The following is a 25027-nucleotide window of genomic DNA, read 5'->3' on the forward strand; positions in this document are numbered from 1 at the left end:
AAGGTTATGACTTTATGCTGGGATGTGTGCCATGGGTAAGTTAACACCATGGATTACCTACAGAAGAGAAGACCCTTTCTCTGTATCTCACCTAACTAGTGTACTCTTTGTAGAGCTCATGGTGAGAACTGCTATCACTTATTTTTATCCTGTGATGTCACTACAGAGCTTTGGTTTGGCTTTTCTCCTTATTTGGGTGCAGGTGGGAGATGCCAGCAGAAATAAGCATGTTGTTTAACTCATCTACTTTCTCTTGGCCCCATAAAAGAGGAAGAAGCATGTGGAGGTGTGCGAGAGCAGCTTTGATCTGGACAGTTTGGGAAGAAAGGAAACTAGAATATTCCAAGAGAAGGAAAGAAGCAGTCAGGCCTTGAAGGATTACATTATGAATAGGGCAATACACTAGTTAAAGTCTATGGAACTGTTTCACTATTTTTCTTTTAATGTTTTATGGAGGAACTGGATAGCAGTAGCAAGCTGCTCACCTAAGTCACCATTAAAGGACAGGGTGTCTACAAACTGGGGCCCCCTCCACAAGGTTTCCTGAAATTGAATTTTGATGGGAGTATCCAGGGAAACCCAGGGCCCTCTGGGTTGGGAGGAGTTCTGAGAATTGAGGCCGGAGTGGTTATCCTTCTCTACTCTGGCCCATTGGGAGTTTGGAATTCTGTTAAAGCAGAGCTGTTAATTGCCATACAAGGAGTCCTTATTGCAAAAGAATTGGGTGTGGAGCAGCTGTTGATTGAAGGGGAGTCTAAGGTAGTAGTGGAGTGGCTAAAGAATCTGGAGGAGGTCGCATGGGTTTACAAGAATGAGCCAAAGAAATACAAATGGCTGACAAGCAATATGTCTGTTATAGAACAGTGTGTGGGGAGATCATGAATGCCTTCGGTGATGCCTTGGCAAAACAAGGGACAAATAGGGAAACACTGTTTTGGCTAAACTGTAATCTTGTAATTGCACTCATGTACTTTTTCCTATAGTTTTTGTGCTTTATGTGTTTTATGTGTTTTCTGTTTGGAGAGGCAGCATCTCGTGCATTCCCAAGGGTCTGTAATTTCTCTCTGAATTTAATTGAATGTGATATATTATTTATCAAAAAAAAAAAAAAAACTGTCAATAGACCAACCAGGTGGTTGATTAGATGTTCACGCATTTCCTAGCAGCAAGTGATGGCACAAGAATCAACAATCTTTAAATGTCTGGTGACTCTGGTCTGCACAGAGCTTTACAAACATAACTTCTGTTCTGCCAAGTGATAAAACTGCATTCCAGTCACTGCTTCCTGACTTGGGAAGGATTCACACACAATTTGGTCAGTCTGATCAATGGAGGAAAAGCCAGTCTGATCAATATTCTTCCATAAGAGGACTGTAAAACCTTTGTACTCCCAAATCAATTTGGTCACCCGAAGAACATTGGGTTCCTGCCCTCCTGGTCTTATGACCAGAAAAATAAATAGAAAACATACCTGTACTGTTCAATCAGTCTAAGATGTAAACAATCTTCTTCTAATTGAAGGGAAGGGAGATCCATCATATAGATGGCCGAACCATGCGGGGTGGCTGGGCAAAATTTCAAAAATTTCTTTTTCCCTCTTGGGAATCATATTCTCAGTTTTAGAAAAACTCCATTTTTCAAGGGTCTTTCTTGAAACAAACCAGACCAGATCTGAAACCAAAGATTAAGGAGATGAATACCTGATATGGAATCCACGCAAGTAGCTCCAACGTAGGTGTTCACGCCCAAAGAGGTTACCAAAACCCACCTCCACTGAAGATGACACAACGTAGGATGAGGCAAGATCAACAAGGGGATTCTTCAGCAAGAAACAATATCAAGATCCAATCTTGATCACTTCCAAGAATTGGAGATCGAACAGGGTAGGGGTGACAAGAGTAGAGGGAGAAATCAGCAGTCAAAGAATGTAAACTGAGGAATTCGCCCCCCTTATTTATAGCCTTTTGGGATCAATTTCCTAATCCAATTAGGAAGGAGTTTTCTTGATCCAAATCTGTATTTGGACCTGACTCTTAAGTGGATAAGACATATCTTATCCTCTTACTGATCCTAGTCAGATTATAAACCAAATTCGCCCATTTTAATTAAGTCAATTAAGCTTAGTTTGAAAATGGGCTTTAGGCCCATTAAGATGTCATTCTCTCTTCCCTATAAGATTACTATTTAAATTGGCTCTCTTTGTATGGCATGGGACCCTAACATTGATCTTCACATCAATCACATGAGTTCACCCCAGCCTTTGTTACAAGGCTTGACCGAATTCACTACAGAATATAGTGAACCCCTGAGTCCATCAGTATGGGCTTTTAATGGGCCCAACATTTACACTAAATGGTCCTTGGGTCCAACTACCTTATAAAGGCCTAAGGACTGTGGGCAAATGCAAGATTAACCCATCAAGTATAAAAACCCCAAATGGTCTTACACTTAAGCTCTCAACCACATAATGATCAAACACTGCCCGACAAGAGAGGACCTCTCCCTTGGTTGCAAGGTACAGTGTCACACTCTCTGCTCACATGGATCACGGGAATTAAAACCTTTGCAAACCATTTTCATAAAACCATAATATATATATATATATATATATTTATATAAATATATTTTTGCAAAACAAATTTCAAACAAGTTTGAAATCAACTGCCGATAGTTTAGGTTTCCATCAAAGAGAGTGCTGTCCCCGATCATTCACTTTGTTCGATAGAGGGGCTGATTCTGTCACTATGATCACTCACTCAGGTGCATTCTTAGATTGCCCCAACATACACAGGTTTTGACCCCCTCTAAGGATCTCACTGATTGGCATATCAATGACAGTCCAATCCAACACCTAGTGTAGTACCATAATCGAGTCTAGGGGTTAGGTGTAACTTTCCAGTTTCGCCCACCAATCTCCAAGGTCTAGGGCATAACTGGAAAATGGTCCCGGTTCAGAGTTTCAAGTAAATCCACACATATGTGCTTTGGGTCTTACTCTGGTAGCTGAGACAAGCCACCCCAACCTTCTTGGCAGCACATTAGTGTCAGCCTTTGCAGGATAATCCTCCCCGGGTCTATCCAACAGTTGTGAACATTTTAAACTAACACGAGTCTCATAAGTGTCCAGTTTAAGGGTAATTATACAGAAACACACCAAATATAACATGAATCAATTATGTACTTTTATTCATTTGCAATAAATGTCAAAAGCTACATCAATCTGATTGGAGCTAAGGGCATAACTATCTAACACTAATTGCTGTCCAGGAAACTAAAATGAAGAAAAAAGGAGGAAGATTGAATAGAACTAATGTAGAACCTGCTTTGATACCATCTTGTTCTATTGAATAGTGCAGGAGGAAGAAGAGAGAAGAGCAGAGAAGAGAGATACAAAAGGTTTGAAAGTTGTAAGATGGGTTTGGTGGCACCTGTTGGAATAATGTTAAAATAACTTAGTTGCAGATGTTAGGGCCTGTTTAGCTAATTAAAGTGTTTTTTATTTCGTTTTTTTTTTTTATTTCTGTTATGTTTGTTATTGTACTCAGGGGCACAAGGGTCTTTTCCCTTGTTATTTTTGTTGCCTTGTATATAGTAAAATAAACACTGGCGCCGCTAGTACTGTTACATTGCAAACCTTCTCTCTTCTCTCCTCTCTTCTTTTCTCTTCTTCTTCTCTTCTCTTCTCTCCTCTTCCACTTATCTCTGGCCGGCTACACTGTCAAGATGGTATCAGAGCGGGAATGCTGATTAAAAGAGAGCAGATCGATCAACCCTACTATCAAGAGAAGATTGATCAACCCAAAGAACAGGTCGAACAGACTAGCAGAAAAGAAATCTGATTCTGGACTACAGAATAGCTACGACTGGTACAGTTCTCCCTATTTTTTCTCTTCTTTACTCTCCTTGGTCATGTGCCGAGTGAAAACCCTATGAATCTGGGGCGGCTGAATGCTATCGAACCTGTGTAACCCTTGTTTTCTTGGATCGTGTGATCCTGTTCATGTGTTAAGACAACTGTAGGTCAATGCTGACATGTCTTCTCAATGGTTTGAGTTGACTATAAGTAAGAAGGATCTCTCCTGCTGATTAGTGGTTGTTAGACATTCTGGAATTCTGGTAGGTGGGGACTGATAAAACTATACAGGTCTGAAATCTGGTGAATATTAACTCAGTTTTTGTCTGGAATTTGGTATTGTTTGTGCTCAATCTGGTTGGTAAACCCGAGTGTGTGGGTGTGAACTGAGTGAGCATTGTTTTGTGGAGTAAGGAGGGGTCCTAAGTCCGGTGTGTGGGACTGATTAACTGCTTGACCATGTCGACTGAGAATTCTGCTACTTCAGAGATCTCAGGGAGCCACAATGGAGTGGGTGGGGGAATGGATATGAGCTTTCCCATGGCTGTCATTCGTTTTGATGGTCTGAATTACCTTGAGTGGTCTAGGGGGATAAAACTCTACATCACTGCTAGGGGGTGAATATGATACATCAATGGGAGAGTAAAGGAACCGAAGTATGGAAGTGCTGAGCATGATAGGTGGAACCAAGAGAACAATGGTGATGTCTTGGCTCTTGGATTCAATGCTGCCACAAGTAAGGAAGACTTTTATGTGGGCTGAAATTGCTTGTGAGATATGGGAACAAGCGAAGTCCACTTATTCAGAACAGACACTATGCCAAGATATATCAACTACAAGCTGAATCTTCTACTTGCAAGCAGAGGGAAAGGAGTCTCTCGATGTACTATTTTGATTTGACATCAATATGGAAAGAACTTGATCACTATCAGAATGTGAATTGGAAGTGTGATGAAGATGCAAAGGCCTATAAGTCACTTGTATCACAGCAACGTGTGTTTGCCTTCCTCCTAGGGCTGAATTCGTCATACGAGTCCATCAGGGTACAGATCTTGGGTAGTAAAGACTTGCCATCAGTCTAGGAGGTGTATGCCTTGGTGCAGTCAGAAGAAAGCAGAAGAAGTGTGATGAATGGTGTAGAAGGGGAGTCAGTTGCCCTAGCAGTTCAGGGAAATTCAGATACAAATGTCGGAGGTGGCTTTAAAAGGGGTGACACTCAGAAAAAATCAGAAGATAAAAGCAAGCTTTGGTGCACTCACTGCCAGAAGACACGACACACTAAAGGTACATGCTGGGATTTCCATGGAAAACCTAAATAGGCATAGGATTTGGGTAAGAAGTCAGCACCAGATCAAGGCAAGAAACCAGGCCAGCAGAATCAAAAAAGGTATAACTCAACTAATATGGCATCGACAGAGACTAGTCCTTCCGTAACTCAGGAGAGATATCTCGGTTCTGACCCTAAGGAAGATATTAACTCCTTCTGTGAACATTTGGAATTGTATGGTAGGACTCTCCGCTAGGTGGATTTTGGGCCTACTCCTTCTACCTCATTTGCATCTATATTAGGTAATGCCACAGCCTTCCATGTGTCATCTCATACTACTGATTCACCTTGGATTATTGACTCCGGAGCCTCAAATCACATGACCGGCAAGTCAAATTTGTTCCAGACATATAACCTTCTCTCCGGGAGAGATAAGGTAAGACTGGCTGATGGTTCTTTTTCTACCATAGCTGGTCGAGGCACCATATCTCTCCCACTTGGCCTTACTCTTCCTAATGTCCTACATGTTTCGAAATTACCTATTAATTTACTGTCCATTAGTAGTATTACTCACTCTTTGAACTGCCCAGTCACCTTTTTTCCGTCTTCGTGTGTGTTTCAGGATTTAACCTCGGGGAAGACGATTGGTAGAGGAAGCATGGTGGATGGTCTCTACGTGCTGGAGAATAATGCTGGTCTAGTGGCGACTGAGTCCACAAGTTCGTCGAGTGAGAGTCAGGCCTATTTATGGCATAGTCGTTTAGGTCATCTTTCTTTTGAGTCGTTAAAAGTTATGCTCCCAAAGTTGTTTGAGTCCTTGTCAGTGAGTCAGTTATAGTGTCAAACTTGTCAGTTGAGTAAGCATTGTAGAAGTTCTTTACCTTTTAGAAATAAAAGATCTGAATTTCCATTTCATATTGTTTATTCTGATGTTTGGGGCCCTGTTACTCTACCTACTGCGATTGGCTATAAGTATTTTGTTACTTTGATTGATGATTATTCTCGATACACTTGGGTTTACCCTATGCGATCTCGAGATTAAGTGCCACAAATTGTGAAAGATTTTCAACGCATGGTGTTCACTCAGTTCCAAACGGAAATTCATATTTTCCAGTCGGACAATGCAAAGGAATATTTCCATAGTGATCTCACAAAGTTCTTTGTTTCGAGTGGGTCACTTCAGCGAAGCTCTTGTGCCAGGACACCCTAACAAAATGGTGTGGCTGAATGGAAAAACCGTCACCTTCTCGAAGTTGCTCGTGGCTTGCTGATTCATATGAATGTGACAAAATAGTTCTGGATGGATGCAGTATTGTGTGCGACATATATCATCAATTGCATGCTCTCTCGGCTACTACTTGTGGTAAACTTGACCCTCGGGCTATTCCTTGTGTTTTTCTTGGTTAACCTTCATCTCAAAAGGGGTATCGTTGCTATGATCCCATTGCCCGCAAGTACTATGTTTTCATTGATGTCTCATTCTTTTAGAGTCAACCGTTCTTCTCGGTTTCTCCTCAGGGGGAGAGTAGGGTTGAGGAGAAACAGACGACGACTCAGATTCAACTACTTCCTTTACCCGATCCTCCTCCATTCCGGGTTTTTCATCATTGTCATAAGAGCCAGCAGAGTTCAAGAGCCGTGGAGCCAGACACTATGCAACCAACATCATCGGATTCACCTGAGGCAGATCCGTTTCATCAGCCAGGTACACTTGCTCCCATTGCTCCTTTAAATGTTGATTCACCTGACCCCAATGATCTTAATATTCCTATTGCTAAGAGAAAGGGTGTTAGATCTTGTACTACTAATCATCATATCTCTAACTTTGTGTCCTATGAGCATGTTTCACCTTCGTATCGTGCCTTTCTCTCTTCTGTAGATAGTGTCCCCATCCCTAAGACCGTGGCAGAAGCTTTGTCAAAACCTGAATGGACAGATGCAATGCAGGAAGAAATTGATGCTTTACATAAAAATGGTACGTGGGAGTTGGTAGATCTTCTTGAGGGGAAGGAACCAGTGGGCTGTAAGTGGGTGTTCACAGTGAAACACAAAGCTGATGGAACTGTTGAAAGGTACAAGGCTAGACTGGTAGCAAGAGGCTTCACACAGGTATATGGAGTGGACTATGCAGAGACTTTTGCTCCAGTAGTGAAGATGAACTCCATCCAGATTCTCCTTTCCTTGGCAACAAATCTTGACTGGGATCTTCACCAATTGGACATCAAGAATGCCTTATTGAATATGGTGATTTGGAAGAGGAGGTGTACATGACCCAACCCCTAGGGTTCTGTGCCAAAGGCAGTGAACAAAAGGTGTGCAGGTTAAAAAAGTCCTTATATGGGTTGAAACAATCACCTCGGGCTTGGTTTAGTAAGTTCCATTTAGCAGTCCAACAGATGGGATTCAAACAATGCCAGTCAGATCATACCTTGTTTGTAAAAAGAGGTGAAGGTAAAATTGCAGCTCTTATTGTGTATGTGGATGACATAGTGATCACAGGAGATTGGGAGGCTGAAATCCAGAGGCTAAAAAAATTCTTAGCCACTAAATTTTAGGTGAAGGATTTAGGCCCCTTACGATACTTTCTTGGAATTGAAGTTGCCCGCTCTCACAAGGGCATCTTTATTTCCCAACGGAAGTATGTACTAGATCTACTAGAAGATACAAGCAAGTTGGGGGTAAAACCATCTGATTCACCTATTGAACTTAATCACCATCTGGGAGACAGTGAGGGAGAGTTTTTGAAAGATGTAAAGGTGTTCCAGAGACTCGTGGGGAGACTTCTGTATTTGTCTATGACCAGGCCTGATATTGCCTATGCAGTGGGTGTCCTTAGTCAATTCATGCACAGCTCGAGGACAACTAACTTTGAGGCTGTAGAGAGGATCTTGAGATATCTCAAGAAGTTTCCTGGAGCTGGTTTGTTGTTTCAGAAACATAGTCACTTAAAAGTGGAAGTATATACTGATGCAGATTGGGCAGGAGCAGTCAATGACCTAAAGTCTACCAGTAGTTATTGTGCCTTTGTAGGAGGAAACCTTGTCACATGGAGAAGCAAAAAACAAAGTGTGGTGGCTAGATCCAGTGCTGAAGCAGAGTATAGAGCGATGGCTCATGGGGTTGCGGAAATCATGTGGATAAGAAATCTGTTAGGTGAACTGGGTTTCGCAGTAAGCAATCCTACGTCACTCTACTGTGACAATAAAGCTGCCATCAATATTACTGCTAATCTAGTTCTGCATGATAGGACGAAACACATTGAAGTGGACAAGCATTTTATCAAAGAGAAACTTGAAAGTGGAGAAGTGTGCACACCATATGTTAGCTCGGAAGAGCAACTTGCAGATATCTTCACCAAAGGTCTTCATCATGTGCGGCACAAAGATTTGTGTGACAAGTTGGGCATGATTGACATCTATGCTCCAACTTGAGGGGAAATGTTGGAATAATGTTAAAATAACTTAGTTGCAGATGTTAGGGCCTGTTTGGCTAATTAAAGTGTTTTTTATTTCGTTTTTTATTTCTGTTATGTCTGTTATTGTACTCAGGGGCACAAGGGTCTTTTCCCTTGTTATTTCTGTCGCCCTATATATAGTAAAATAAACACTGGCGCCGCCAGTACTGTTACATTGCAAACCTTCTCTCTTTTCTCCTCTCTTCTCTTCTCTTCTTCTTCTCTTCTCTTCTCTCCTATCTTCTCTTCTCTTCTTCTTCTCTTCTCTTCTCTCCTCTTCCACTTATCTCTGGCTGGCTACACTGTCAAGAGCACCTACTTAGTTATTTTATATTAGGGTGGCATCCTATTATGTAAAAGGACAAGAATGATCTTGGGTACACAAACGATAAAACAAATATTACAAAATGTACAATTTTCCTTGCTTATTCTCAATTGCAAGTTGTAGAGAGGCACATATTTTGGACTGTTATGAAGCTCATAATGATCCAGTGGTGTGGAGACTGCAAGGTACCTTAATGAGTGGGATGTAGGGGAAGTAGAATTCATGCTTGAAATACTACATACAATTCAATAGATATTTGTATGTAATTATGATGAAGTAAATCAAAGAAGGCTGAATTTTGATGTAAATGTTGTACATTAACTTACAATTTCAATCAGTAAAAGCATTATTGTTATCTATCTACCTTAAGTGACATTGTACATAGTAGTGTTCTTTTGCTCTCTCTATGATCGCCCCCCCCAAAAAAAAAAAAAAAAAAAAGACTTAAGGAAAAAAACAGAAAAACAAAAAGATAAAGGTGATATTTTTCACCTGGAGGTTATGTCTATATTTTGATATCTCTCTACTCTGTATGTAGTTTATGTTATGTCTTTTGGTGAAATTGTCATTGAGGTAATTTTTAATATATTTCTTTACTGGTTAAGGGATAAAGAGAAGTTTTAATTTGATCAGCCATCATTTATTTGCTTGTTCTTTTCCAAATTTAGCTGTACATATTTCATGCAGACATCACTTAGTATTGATTTATTTTCCAAATAACAGGTGCTGATGTTCCCTATCTTGTTGGAGGACCTGTCCTTGGTGTTTGAATTTCAAATATTTATTGAAGCAATCGATAATTCTCATGAACTAACTTTGGCTGGACATCAACAGTATCCGGTAATTGTCTCCTAAAACTGGCTACCACTGAAGATTTTTCACTTTTAATACTTAGTTGAAGATTCAGACAAAAAGCACAAGGAGAAGAGAGAAAAAAAGATGAGAGGGTAGAAGAATAAGAGAGCAGGAAAGTTGCATGTATGTGAGAGAGTGGGTCACTTAATCACTCCCGCTTATATTATACTAATCTCAAAACAAAAGAATGACATGCGAAAGCGACCAAAAGATTAATAAGAATGAAAATAGGATATACTAATCTGATCTGCTGCCCTGAGTCAACCATCCAATGGGGATATGAGGAAATATGACAAGAAGGGATTGGCTATCTGATGTAGCCAATGGCAATGGAAATGGAGTAAGAAGTATGCTGAACTTTTTTATTTCATCCCTAGGAATTGTCACCATTTTAGGTTAAAGGTGGTAGCTGGTGGGAACACCTGTCTCATGTGTGACATGTCTTATGGCAATAGTTGCATTTGATCTCATCATCCAACTCATCAGTAGAGGCATTCTTCCTATTTACTTGCCTTGGGTTTAAAGTAGCCATACCAATGTGATTAGAACCATGTGACTGTTGCATTTCCAACCTATATTTCTCCTCTTCCAACACAAGTTAGTGGGCCTGAGGCAAATCTAGAACATCCCTACTAAGTATATTCTGCTAAGTCAAAGTTAGGATTGAGTCCTGCCAAGCACTCAAACTCTCTGTTCTTTGCCACAAGTATCTTATATTTGTATGAGTTCTCTGTGTACTGCCACTTAACCCTCTCCAAGTGACCAATTTCCTCCCTAAGAGGTTGAAGAGAGTAAGTAATATGACAGTCTTCTCCTCCTGGCATAAGTTAGATGTTTCTCTCCTTGGTTGATAGGTCCTGGAATCAAGTCTCTGTGAGTCCAGATTTCCGTATTTGTGAAAGGAACATATGTTTCCTAGCTATTTAGGGCTGTATTGAACAAACCAACCATCTCATTAGCATGTGGTTTTCTTGTTCCTGCAGCATAGGAGGTTTCCTCAGTTGCTGGCTGCTTTTCTTTTTCCTGTCAGATAGCCGTACGTCCTCTTTCCACCAATGGACAACTTAGCAGTCTAAGCCTACTTCATAAAATTGTTCTTGTCTAGCTTTATGGTAGCATTCTGGATATTAGTACTGTTATTCATACTTCCAAAAGCTAAAATAGACTCCATAGCTTAGTTTTAGAAGTCGATATGCTTCAAACCAACCATTGCATTAGCATCAGGTTTTCTTGTTCCTGCAGCATAGGAGGTTTCCTCAGTTGCTGGCTGCTTTTCTTTTACCTGTCAGATAGCTTTACGTCCTCTTTCCACCAATGGACAACTTAGCAGTCTGAGCCTACTTCATAAAATTGTTCTTGTCTAGCTTTATGGTAGCATTCTGGATATTAGTACTGTTATTCATACTTCCAAAAGCTAAAATAGACCCCATAGCTTAGTTTTAGAAGTCGATATGCTTCAAATTAGGAAAGAACTATAACAGTGGCCAGAAACAGCATTATTCTCCCTTTTTGAACTCTTACACAGACAAGATAGGGCAACTTGTCATACTTGGTTGTAGCCTGCTTTACACCTGCTGATGTCAGTTGGTCATAATGAGTCTCTATATCAGCATTGAATGATCACAGGAATAGATGAAGATTGTTCTCGTACCAACTTGTAATACTTGGTTGAAGATTAAAACAGAAGGCACAAGGAGAAGATAGAAAAGGAGAGGCAAGAATTGCATGAATGGGGGAGAGGTAGGTCATACTACCACTCTCTCTTGTATTTGTATTAGTCAAAACAAAAGACAAAGAGAAAATGTTTATGCTACATATATAAATAGGAGAGTGGTACTCCTATCAAGAAATGGGAGACTAACAAAGTTCTCATATGCAAACATATTTGTTTAGTTAAAATCTTATCTACATACTTATTGTGTTCTTCATTTATTGGTTGTTTTTTAATTTTTTTTTTCTAAATTAGTATCTCTCCTTTCTCTTAGGGTGTTTATGCGCTTCTGTTCCTTAAAAGCAGAAGAGCTCGTTCCATTGGTCTCCGTCTAGCTGGGTATATGGGCAAAATAAGGTATTTCTTGCCTGAACCTGTCATGGAAGTTTCATCAGGAGGAAATTTAAAGTGCTATTGAACTTTATGAGTAGAGTGATCAATATTGTAGTTGCAGTGATGGTACTGCTTATGCTGTCTTACATGAATGATACAGGTTGTAATACTTTTACTATTTTAAGTATCTGGTTTATTTTGAATATCTGATTGATTTTTCCTGTTTTTAAGCTTCTTTTTATTATATTTGGGACCTGTGCAATGTACGAGCTTTGTCAAATGAAATTTTAGTAGGGGTCCCGTGACATTTCCAATTGAGACCAATACAATTCCAAGTCAAGCAATTTTTTTTTTGGATTATGTTTAGTTCGTCTAATCGCAATCCAAGCTACACCCTGCAAGAGTGGCCAATTTCGTATGCTCTATTCTTCATTAATTTCAACTTATAATAATTTTCTACTAATCATTATTTTATTAATAAAAAGGCTATTACCTAATGCTGGTCCCAACTATTAGGGTCTTTGGAGGGGTGGGCTAGATATGGTCTTAATATTTGGTATTCTTTTGCACAAAGTGGTCGCTCTTGTACTCGAAGCTACATTCTCATGCTTGACAGCCTAGAATTTTACAATTACACCAAATAAATAGAATTAATTTTTTTTCATTTTATTAACTTTTATTAGTACCTATTATTTTTTAATGGAATTTAAATTAATAACAATAATTTTAAAAGTAATAAATTGTTACTAATTTTAAATGTAATAAAATTTGACTTTTAAATGATACAATTTAATTTCACAATTAATAAATATTTAGTAATTTTTTTTATTAACTTCATTAATAAAATTGTTCATTCTTTCTAAAATTTATTAATTTATATTAACTATATTATTTCCATTAATTTTATTATGGGATTATTTAATTAATTATCATTATTATAAGTTTAAATAAGTAATTATTAATTTTTAGTAATTCTCCATTACTTTTTAGTATTAATTTTTTAATATATCTTATATTTAAAAGACATTAAATTTAATTTTAATATTTCATTTTCGTGAATTATTAATTTTTTAGTAATAATTTTATTTTCATTAGTTATTGTTAGATAAATCTATTATTTTACACGAATTGAAAACTTCAAATGGACTTTAAAATAGCTAAAAGCAATTTCATACTTAACAGAGATTTTTATTTGTTTTTATAAATTTTTAATAACATCAGTTATAAAACTATTTTTTTTTCTATAAATTACTATTTTTATTAACTTTAATTAATAGTTCTTGTAGGATTATTTTTTTAGAAGTGAACGTAATTAATAACTTTTTTAATTTTTATTACTGTAAATGAAAATGAAACAGATTTTAGATTAACTTTTTTTACGATGTTGGGCATGGTGAATAAAATGGGTCCAACTTGTGTATTGTAAGTTGGGCTTGGGTCAATAATGAAATGTTTAGCTGGACATCTTTGCCCGACCGTATAAGCGGGTTTGGTGAAACTTGAAAACCATCTACAACTATAATAACTCACAGCAATGTCATTGGCTATCTTCTCGTAATGTTAAAAATGTGAATAAGAGCAAAAAAGCTACTAAAAACAAAGTTCTCTTGCTTGACACCTCCACTACCACTTCAAGTCCTAGTGGCTCAAGCATGGGCATAGTACTTCTAGGAGGAGTTTGGGTTGTGGTTGTTGTTCCTTCTCTAGCTTTGCTTCTGCCATCCTCCTTCCCACCTAAAATACTTTCTGAATATTCTCACCTGTATGTTATGTTGGTGCCACCACACTCTCATTTGCTTGAGAAACCTTGTTGGAATCTGAGATGAAAGTCCCTGTTGCCCTTTTTCTTCTTCACCTTGTCTTTCTTCTTGCCTAATCGATTGAAGAAACCAAAGAAGAAGATGCTTTTGAGACCTTTACCTCCAAAGTCAAAACTTAGCTTGACAGTTAGGGCTTGGGTTTTGTTTCTCGCTATCACCAACTCGGCTTTTGTTTTGTTCTTCATTGATCTTGTCTTTTTTCTTTTTTTATCTCTAGTTCTCTTTACTCCCTTGTGGACATCTCTAGCACCAGCCCTTGCGACTGCAACATTCCCCTGAAGCTATAGAGGTTCTCCTACAGAGAGTTGAATTTGGCCACAAATAGATTAAATGATGTTCATTTAATTGGGGGTGGGATTGGGACTGTGTTTTGAGGCATTCTATGTGATGGCTAGTCTGTTTTTTTGTTGATCAGCAACAATGTGATGGGTAGTCTGTTGCTGTGAAGAAACTAGATGTGTTGGCATTGCAAGCAAAGTGTTGGTTTCAAAATGAGTTGTAGATTCTAGATGTTTGAGGTCACCATTTATTATTTCTATACGAGTACAAGCTTGCAGGATAAGAAGGAAATAAAAGATGAGTTTTATCAAGGACAGTCTCTCATATTGTTTGAAATTGAAGAGATGTTGCAAAGCACGTTTATAGATGCTAATGTAGGGCACTGAAGGTTTAATGACTTTGTTCATTTTAAAAAATGATAAATTTTAAAAAGAAAACCACAAAATAGATAAGTGCCAATGTGAACTTATTTGTCTTAACATATAGATATAGATTATTACAGTGAAAATTAGTAATTTTGGTGGGGCATGAAGCTGGTTTTTAGCATTGAGAGTAGAGTTTCCTTCCCCCTAACATTTTAAATACCGTGCTAGAACCTTGCTATCACCTTTCTTCTTTACCTTAGTTGCTGATGTTTTTAGCAGATTGATTTCTAGAGCCAATAGGAGCGAGGAAATTAGGGGCTGGATTGTGGATAGAAATAATGTTTCAGTCACACATCTTCAGTTTGTGGATGACAGCATAATCTTTTGTGAAGGGGAAGATCATAGAAGGGTGAATAATTTGAAGATGGTTCTAGAATAATCTTTTGCTAAGTTTTAAAGTGGATGCTGGTTCTAGAATGAAGTTTTGGGAGGATGTTTGGAGTGGGGTAGGGAAGTTGTGTGAAATTTGCCCAAGACTGTATAGGCTGGCTGATCATCAGGTCTCAGTAGCGCATTGCTATGAAGTTAGAGGTGATAAGGTGGTCTGGAGCCCTAGATTCAGAAGTCCACTTATTGATCAAGACAAGAGGTGGAGGAATGCATCTTTTTGCTGTACAAGTTAGAACAATGCAATATCTCTACAACCATTGAAGATGGACTGTGGTGGAAGGAGTGCAGACATGGAAAGTTCACAGTGAAGTCCTACATGGTCTCATCGAGGATGATGTAACCACTGATCACTTCGGTGGGACTTGGGGAACAGTTTTTGTTGATGAACAAAGAAAGTTTCTCTACAAAATTTGGTGTGATTTCCATGTTGGGTGTGTGATTGCCTAAGGTTTTGATCTTATTTCCATCTCTTCTCTTCTTTCTCTGTTGTTTTCATGTTTGTGCTGCACATCTAAACCTAAGTTGGTTGCGAGAATAGTGCTGAATCACAGAGATCCTGCACCAGTTTGGTATCAGAGCAAGGACCAACACTATGACAACTTGTAGTGGGAAGAACTTTAGAGGGAGATTGACTGATAGGCAGTGGGGCGATTTCATTTACATGATCATGGAAAGGGTTGATGCATTGGAAGCTCAAGTCAAGGTGTTACAACAAGGTTCTCAACGACCATAAGTTAATGCTGCAAGTACCACTAGAGAGGCTTCTTCTAGTGCCCTAAGGAATGGCGGGGAACTCGTGGCCCAAGTCCAAGCCCCCGAGTAATGCAGCTGTACGGAAGGCCTGAACCACAGGCTCATGGTCCACAAGATTATGGGTATGGCTCACCAAAAGAAGATGATTTTGGAAACTTTGACAGTGCTGATTTGCAAGATAATGATGTAGATGCTTTCCTTGTGAATGTGGTGAGACAAATACTTTATGTTCCAAAGAAAGAGGAGGATTGGAGGCGAACCATTATTTTTTAAACATTGGTTAGGTGTGGGAATCAAGCTTAAAAGCTTATTATTGATGGCGGTAGCTGCATGAATGTGGTGTTTAAATCAACTGTTGAATGTTTGAAGTTGCCAACGGAACCACATCCTCACCCATACAAAGTTACTTGGACGACTTTGTCTACATGATTGGGATGTATACCATTGTGGAAAGCTAAACACCTATTACATCATGTTTAATAACCAACAAGTTATTTTAAGGCCAATATCAACAAAACAAATTAGGAATTATGGTGAAAAGATATTCGAGCATGCTGCTTAGTCCAAGAAGGCCTTACACATGATCACCAAGAAGGAGTTTTAGGTAGAGAGCAAAGAGAACAGGGGTCATCCATGCTGTAGTAGCCAAAGAAGTGTACAAAACATCACCTGTACTACTAGTGGATGCACTTACAGAAGTACACAAGTTGTCAGATTTTTCAGATGTAGCACCAGAGGAACTTCCTAATGAATTTCCACCAATGCGCAACATTCAACATGCTTTTGATTTTGTTCCAGGCTCTCAACTTCCCAACTTGCTTGCATATCGCAAGAATCCAATAGAACATGCTAAACTTAAAAGGCAAATTGAAGAGTTGCTGTCTAAAGGTTTCATCTGAGAAAGCCTTAGTCCTTGTGCAGTTCCAGCACTTTTGACACCAAAGAAATATGGCTCTTGGCATATGTGTGTTGATAGTCGAGCCATTAATAAGATCACCATCAAGTATAGGTTCCCCTTTCCTAGACTTGTTGATATGCTTGACATGATGGATGTTGCAACAATCTTTTCCAAGATAGATCTTGAGAGTGGGTACCACCAGATTAGAATTCAGCCTAGTGACGAATGGAAGATAGCATTCGAAACCAAAGATGGCTTATATGAGTGGTTGGTCATGCCCTTTGGTCTCTCTAATGCACCTATCACTTATATGCAGGTTATGAATAAGGTACTCCAGCCCTTTATTGGCCATTTCCTTGTTGTTTACTTTGATGATATACTAGTATATAGCAAGGATAGTGGTACACATTTTGCTCACGTTCAAGTTATGAGGGTTCTCTGTGAAGAGAAGCTCTATGTTAACTTGAAGAAGTGTTGTTTTATGGTGCCTAGTGTTGTATTTCTTGACTTTGTTATATCAACTGATGGTGTGAAGGCTGATCTTGACAAGGTTAAGGCCATAGTTGATTGGCCTATACCTACCACACTACATGAAGTTTGAAGTTTTTCATGGATTGGCTACATTTGTGGGTGTTTTATTCAAAGTTTCAGCACACTAATGGCACCCATAACTGATTTCATGAAGAAGGGCTAGTTCTTATGGTCTAAAGCAACAACCAAGGCGTTTGAAGAGATCAAAAAGAGACTGACAACAGCACCAATCCTTTGACTCCTAGACTTTTCAAGGGCCTTTGAAGTAACTTGTGATGACTCTCATGTTGGGATTGGAAGAATTCTTAGCCAAGAAGGTCACCCAGTGGCTTTCTTTGGCGAGAAACTTAATGAGGCTAAGCAAAAAGACAACACCTATGACAAGGAAATCTGCATTGGCGACATTGTCTTATTGGCGACACTATCTTAGTGTGAGCCTTGCATTATTGGCGACACTATCTTATTCCCAACGAATTTGTTCTCTTTTTTGACCATGAGTCTTTGAAGCACATTAATTCTCAAAGGAGGTTAATGAACGACATGCCAAATGGGTTGCATTCCTCCAAGAATACAATTTTGTGATCAAACACAAGGTTGGAAAGGAGAATAAAGTAGCTGATGCACTTACCAGAGTGGTCTATATTCTCTCTACCATGGTTGTATGGGTGGTAAGCTCGGTGATTTAAAAGGCGTGCTTAGGCGCACAGGCGAGGCGCACTTTGGGCTATGCGCCTCGCCCAAGTCCTAGATGCACCCCTTTCAAAAGGTCTGATGCGCCTTACGCCTCAGCCCAGGCGTGCACCTTTTTAAAATTTTGCGCTTTTTGTTGTTTTTTCGTCTAACGACTGGGTTGGGGGCTCCGCCCCCGGACCCCCAACCATGCCCCTCGAGGCAAGCCCGAACAAGTCTATGTTAGGGTCTGGAATTCTTATTTCTAACAAAAAATAACGATTTCATAACTTTCATTGCCTTTTAAGAAGATATTTTATTTGCTAATGTTGTTCATTCATTCATTGCAATAAAATATCTTCTTAAAAGGCAATGAAAGTTATAAAATCATTATTTTTTTATGTGAGAAATAAGAATTTCAGACCCTAACATAGATTTGTTCAGGTTTGCCTCGAGGGGCGTGGTACAAAGGTGACTCATAGAATCAAGAATGCAATATGTTTTACATCACATTAGCTACTTGAAGCAGTGAAATTAAGGAGAAAAAGAGATTGTGGGTTTTACACTTTTACATGCTTGAAAGTGCTTTATATGTTTGCTTTTATTTTTAAATTTTCATTTGAATACGCTTTACATGTTATGTGTGTGTATTTGAATTTTAGATAATAAGTTTTTTAAAACAGTTATTTTAAAATTTAAGTGTATATTTTTATTAACATTATGTTTAATATTTATTGATTTTTTTACATTTTTTAAAATTTTTTGGCATTTTTTTTGAATTTTCTGACTTTTATTTTGATTTTTTAGCTTTTTTTTTTGTAATTTTGCATCTTTCTTAAAAGGGCGCATGCCTCGCCTTGTGCCTTGCACCTCAGGCGCAAATTGGCCCTTGTGCTTTATTTGCACCCTGCGCTTTTAAAACAATCGATAGGTTTTGATTTGCTCAAAAGAGACTACCCTACATGTCGAGATTTTAGCATTATGTATGCAGATCTGCAGTCAGGACAAGAAGCAACATACCGGAATTTTCATTACATGATGATTTTCTCTTAAAAGGGACTTATCTGTGTTACCCAATACCTCACTTAGGGAAGAGACAATTTGGGAACTTCATGTAGGGGGTGTAGGAGGTCATTTTGGAAGAGACAACCATTGCCATGGTTGAAATCATTCATATTGGCTAGGACTCAAAAGGGATGTAGCTAAGGTTATCAAGTATGTGTTTGGAACCGTGGGTGTTTTTTCATTTATGACAACTAGGCGCCACTAGGCACCACATCAGCGTAACAGTGAAAAAATGGCTTAACCGTTGGGGGAAGCTTTAAAAAATAACTTCCCTAAATGGTAGACGTGCACAGAAACTGAAGTCACCTTTTGCTATTCTCGATGCATATAAATGAGCATGAGAGGGGAAATGCTGAAGTGGTGTCTATGTGGCAGTGTTTATTGAAAAAATGCCCACGCTTCCAAACACACGCCAAGTAGTGTCATGTATGTCAGCTAGCAAAGGGAAGGAAATATAATGCTGTGGTTTATACACTCCACTCCCTATTCCACATTCTCCTTGACAAGACCTTAGCATGGATTTTGTTCTAGGCCTCCCTAACACTCTACGAGGGAATGATTCCATCTATGTTGTGGTTGATTGCTTCTCCAAAATGGTTTATTTCATTCCTTGTAGCAAGACATTTGATGCTGTACACATTGCACAATTATTCTTTAAGGAAGTTGTGCATTTGCATGGCCTACCCAACACTATTGTTTCAGATAGAGATGCTAAATTTATGAGTTACTTTTGGAGGACTCTTTGGCGTATGTTGAATACTAAGTTGAAGTTCTCTTTAGCATTTCATTCTCAAACTGATGGGCAAACTGAAGTTGTGAATAGAAGCTTGGGAGATTTACTGTGTTGTTTGGTGAGTGATCATGTTACACAGTGGGATTTGCTGTTGCCTACAGTTGAATTTGCCTATAATAGCTTTGTGAATAGAAGTATAGGTTGCAGCCCCTTTGAGATAGTAATGGGAATTCAGCCCAAGAAGCCTATAGACCTAGTTCCTTTGCCATTAGAGGCAAGACCAAGTGTTGATGCAGAAAATTTTGCTAACCACATCAAGTAGATCCATGATAAAAGTTAGGAGGAATATTGCAACCAGCAATAAATCCTGTAAGTCCCATGCTGACCTATGATGTGGGTTTATTGATTTTAATGAAGGGGACATGGTAATGGTATGAATCCGGAATGAACGTTTCCCTAATGGTGTTTATAAGAATCTCCATTCAAGAAGCTCGGGTCCTTTTAAAATCAATAAGAAAATAAGCCCTATTGCTTATGTACTTGATTTTCCGGAGGATATGGATATGAGTAATGTGTTCAATGTGGAGGATTTAACGTTGTATCATGGTAATGCAACCAATATGGACCAACCAGTAGGCTGCTTACCACCAGCCCCCATTTTCAAGGAAGAGATTAAAGATGTTATTGATGATCAAATTGTTTCAATACAACATGGGGGATATCACAAGTTTCTTGTCAAATGGAAAGGTCATCCTCGTTCTGATTGCACTTGGATCACTACCAACGAGTTTGAACGCCTGAATTGTGATATGTGTGGGTGGTACTTTTCCTTTTACTCGGCGGGGCCTAATTTTTCCAAGCCAGGGAGAGATGATTGGGATCAACTTAAGGCATATCGAAAGAGAACCAAAGCTGCTCCTATGCTCATTTTGCATCATTATGAAGACGTGGGGCCCACATGGGAGCTGGGATAGCAGTGGATCAACTTGGGAAGACCCTAGAGTCTTCTATCCACCTTAAGATGCTTATTTGTGTGGTAAGTTTGCTGTTGGATAGGACTTATTTGGTTTTCTTACATTTCTAGACAAGAAGGGTATTTTTGTATTTTTGTATTTTCTTACATTTCTAGTAAGTTCCCTTTGTTTGAATTCATGTTTGTAATTGTTTGGGGCAGGTTTAATCCAATCTAGCTTATTTTTAGAAGTAGCTTGTTGGGAAAGCTTACTTGGGGGTGGCAAGTTTCTTCCTTTGGATTCTTCTTCTTATTAAGCTTGCAAGGCTCATTTGGTGAACAGTTTTTGCTGATGAATAAAGATAGTTTCTCTACAGAATTTGGTGTTATTTCCCTCACCCTTAAGTGTGATTACGCTCGCTCTCAAGTGTGATAGCCTAGGGTTTTCATCTTTTCTCTTCTCTTCTTTCTGTGTTAGTTCTTTGTTTGTGCTACACATCTAAACCTAAGTCGATTACAAGAATAGTGCTGAATCACAAAGATCCTGCATTAATTAGCTAAGCAAAGGGTATCAAGGAAACTGTTGTTTTGGGCTCAGCTCTAATTTGCACATTCTTTCTTGGGCAGTTGAAGGTGAAATTTAGAGAGGAAAGGATAGGTGGCTTTTAAGATCCTAGAGAGATGGTATGATGGCTTTTAAGGAGCAAATGTGTTGATGTGGACTGATATCATCAAGGATAGGTGTAAGTAACTTTTCATGTTGTGAAAATTTTTCATGGCACCAAAGTGAAGCTATGTGGCACCTAGCTCCTAGTTGCCTAAGTGATTGGTTTTGAAAATTAAAAGCCCCTAAATCTTAAGCTAATTTATTATTTTGCATATCAACGAACAATTATCTACACTAACATTTAGCAATAATATTCAACAATAACTATAAATTTCATATTAAAACATGGGTTTTCATTTTCATGAGAAGGTTGGCATTTAAATATATTTATTTTGGTGTTTCAAATAGGGGCCATTACTTGGTTTAATGCTAAGTCTCAGACTGTCAAGTCTGAGGACAAGGGTTTGAGTCTGGGAGCGACCACTTTGTGCAAAAAAATGACAAAGGTTAGGACTGTATCCAGTTGAGCCCTCCCAGATAGCTGGGATCTTGACTATCAGACAATGACCTTCTCCTTACATCTCAAAATCCCTTCAGTTCCTGACCTTACTGTGTTACCAAGGCTGCAATCATCAAAGTTCATCATAATAAATGGTGGGGTTGGCAGCTTCCAAGGGATTCTTGCTGTTGGCTTAGCAGTGGGTGAACTTATTGCAGAGTTCAAATGAAAGTAAAAGAGGTGCATCAACACATCGCTGAAAATGTAGGGATGATAGAAACACAATGGTAATCTCTGACAAGACATAACAGATTGTTTATAACTATCTGTTATGTCTGCCATCTCTGAAAGAATTGAAAAACAATGGAATATTCTTCAATTTCGGAGGCTTGAGGAAAGAAAAAACAGTTGACGAATCTGATTGAGGAGTTAGATGCAAAAGAAGAACAAGGTTTGTTTGGGGAAAGGGACAAGGAGCTTAGGTGGGAGTTGAGGAAAAGCTTGGAGGATGCCCTCTTCAAAGAAGAAATTAGCTGGAGACAGAAATCCAGACACAAGTGGGTAAAGGAGGGTGATGGAAACACAAATATTTTTCATGCTATAGCCAACGACAGGAGGAAGAAGTACTTGATCTCTAAGCTAGTGATTAATGATGAAATATTGACTCAACAGGAGGAGATTAAAGAGGCCTTTGTGGACCATTTTAAATCAATCTTTAGACGGCCTGTGTCTAGTAGATTACAGATTGAGGGTTTGGAGTGGCCAAGACTCCCTGAAGAATCAAGGGTGTGGTTGGAGAGAAGCTTTGAATTGGAAGAAATAAGGGTAGCCATATTTTCAATGAATAGATCTAAAGCATTTGGTCCTGATGGATTTATGATGGCTTTTTATCAAGACTGCTGGGAGGTACTGAAGGAGGATATTCAAAAAGTCTTTTCTGAATTCTTTGAAAGAGGGGTGGTTATTCTAGGTCTAAACTCCACCTTCTTGGCTTTGATTCCAAAAAAGGGAGATGCTTGTCATCCCAAAGAGTCTAGACCCATTAGTTTGGTACATAGCCTCTATAAAATCATTGCTAAGGTGCTATCTCGAAGGATTAGAGAAGTGCTACCCTTAATAATTTCCCCAAATAAGGGTGCCTTTGTGAAGAATAGACAAATTGTGGATCAAATACTAATTGCAAACGAGAGTGTGGAAGATTTCAAAAGAAGTGGTAAGAAAGGGTTAGTGTGCAAATTGGACCTTGAAAAGGCTTATGACTTGGTGGGTTGGTCATTTCTATTGGAAGTTTTAGTCTTTTGGATTTGGGTAGAAGTGGTGCAAGTGGGTGAAAGGATGTATTAGGACTTGCCACTATTCCATTTTAGTGAATGGTTGGGTGGTGGACCATTTCCAGGCTACCAAGGGCATCAAACAAGGAGACCCCCTTTTTCCTTTCCCTTTTACCCTAGTTGTTGAAGTCCTAGGAAAATTCATTGAGAGGGCAGACTCTAGAAACTTGGTGAAAGGTTGGAGGGTAGGGAGGAATAGGGTTCCAGTAACACATCTACAGTTTGCTGATGACAATTCTTTTCTGTGGTGGGGATGAGGTAAGTTGGGTGTGTAATCTAAAGCAAGTGATCAACGTATTTGAACAAGTGACTAATCTTAAAGTGAATTTAGACAAAAGCTATGTGATTGGCATTAATTTGAGTGAAGGTGAGGTGGAGGATAGAGTCCGAATTTTGGGTTGTGAGATTGCCCAATGGCCATTGATCTATTTGGGGCTGCCACTAGGGGATAACCCAAGTAAAAAGAGTTTCTGGAACCTGGTGATTGCGAGATTAACTAAGAGGTTAGCATCTTGGAAGAAAAATTACCTTTCCATGGGAGGCATAATAACTTTGATTAAGTCTACATTGACAAATCTGCCTATGTACGTTTTGTCGGTGTTTAAAATGCCTGAAGGAATATGTGGGATTTTGGAGAAGTTAATGAGAGATTTCTTATGGGAACGAGGAGAGGAGAAAAAGGATCATAGGGTCAGGTGGGATATAGTTACCAAAACCAAAAATGATGGTTGCTTTAGGCAATTTGCAAAAAAAGAATGAATCTCTACTGGGGAAATGGCTTTGGAGATTGACTTTGGAAAGGGATAAATTATGGTCTCAAGTTGTCTTAAGTATTCATGGGCAAGCGACGGATGGTTGGGACTTTGGAGTTTCAGCTAGGGCTACGAGAGCCTCTCCGTGGAAATCAATTCATGCCATACTTCCTTCTTTTGTTCCTCTAATCAGGTATGAATATGCTCTGGTAACCACGCGAAATTTTGGGATCATGTTTGGGTGGGAAGCACTCTGCTAAAAGAGCTCTTCCCTTGTATTCTTTATTACGTTTTAAAAATGAGCCAGACTCCACTTTTTTGACCACCTCTAATTCAACCATTGATTGGAATTTGGGTTTTAGAAGGACCCTTAAAGACCCAGAGTTGAAATTCATTGCTGACCTGCTAAAAATCTTTGAGGGGGTAGCTATTGAACCCTTCAGGAGGGATTGTAGGATTTGGGCTCCATCTCCCTCGGGTGTCTTCTCATGCTCCTCTTTCTTCAAAGTACTAGCTCATTCCCCACCTGTCTTTGGAATCCCTTTTCTAGTTTTGGAAGTTTGGGGTAGACCAATTCCTCCTAGAATTAGTGCATTTCCTTGAAAAGTGTAACACTTGCGACTTACTTCAAAGAAAAAGGCCTAATTGGTGTTTATCCTCAAACTGGTGCATCCTTTGTAAGAAGAATGGTGAGACTAGTTATCACTTATTGGTTTCTTGCCCATTTGTTTCAGAAATCTGGTGTTGGTTTTTCTATCTTTTTGGTTCCCCCTCGCCCCCCCCACCACCACCACCACCACCAAAAAAAAAAAAGTACAAAGCCTATTCCATTCTACCACTGTTAGGGGGCTGAAGAAGAGAGGGAAAATACTGTAGAGGTGTGTAAGAGCAGCTATATGTTGGACAGTCTGGGAGAAAAGGAATCAACGGACCTTTCATGGGAAGAGACAGAAATAAGGGTGTAATCATTGAACTAATTTCTATAAGGGTGATTCATTGGGTCAAGACTTTGCAAATTTCTGAAAACTATTCAGAAGGAGATATCATCCGGAATTGGAAAGAAGTGGCTTGGTCAGCTCCAAGAAAGAATGTATCTTACTCAGTTTGGTCCTCTCCAGCTTCAGGGTTCACTAAACTAAACTTTGATGGTTGTAGTGAAGGAAATCCAGGTCTGTCGGGTATAGGGGGAACTTTCAGGGATGATGAAGGTTGAATTTTTGCATTGTATTCTGGTTCTATTGGATGGGGGAACTCTCTTAGAGCTGAAATATTGGTTGTTTTGGAAGGGTTAAAAAGAGCTCAAGAGTTAAATATCAGAAAATTGATAGTGGAAGGTGATTCTAAGTTGGCTATAAATTGGTTAATGAAGGATACTTCTAGTCTGTGGAAGTTTCTGAATGAAAAAAAGAAAGTTAGACATCTCATACAAAATATGGAAGTCAAGTTTCAATGGACTAAGTGGTGCACCAATTCCTTGGAAGATTCATTGGCCAAACAAGGGGCGGGAAGGGTTAATTTTTTCTGG

At 39.0% G+C, this 25027-nt stretch overlaps 1 protein-coding gene across 4 annotated transcripts in view; it reads left to right on the forward strand.

Moving 5' to 3' along the window:
* Positions 1 to 25027, forward strand: part of LOC148844195 (P-loop containing nucleoside triphosphate hydrolases superfamily protein) — an 82029-nt gene that overhangs the window by 11285 nt on the left and 45717 nt on the right. For all 4 annotated transcript variants that reach the window (XR_016103619.1, XR_016103618.1, XM_088959118.1 and 1 more), the window contains exons 3-4: positions 9623 to 9739; positions 11740 to 11822. Coding sequence is in view for 2 of the 4 variants with exons in the window: in XM_088959118.1 (XP_088815244.1) it covers positions 9623 to 9739; positions 11740 to 11822 (200 nt within the window). In the remaining 2 variants the exon portion in view is untranslated. The remainder of the gene's footprint in view (positions 1 to 9622; positions 9740 to 11739; positions 11823 to 25027) is intronic.

Source organism: Nelumbo lutea, chromosome 8, assembly GCF_056320005.1.
Source record: "Nelumbo lutea isolate HS-2025 chromosome 8, American lotus-T2T, whole genome shotgun sequence".
Taxonomy (NCBI): Eukaryota; Viridiplantae; Streptophyta; class Magnoliopsida; order Proteales; family Nelumbonaceae; genus Nelumbo; species Nelumbo lutea.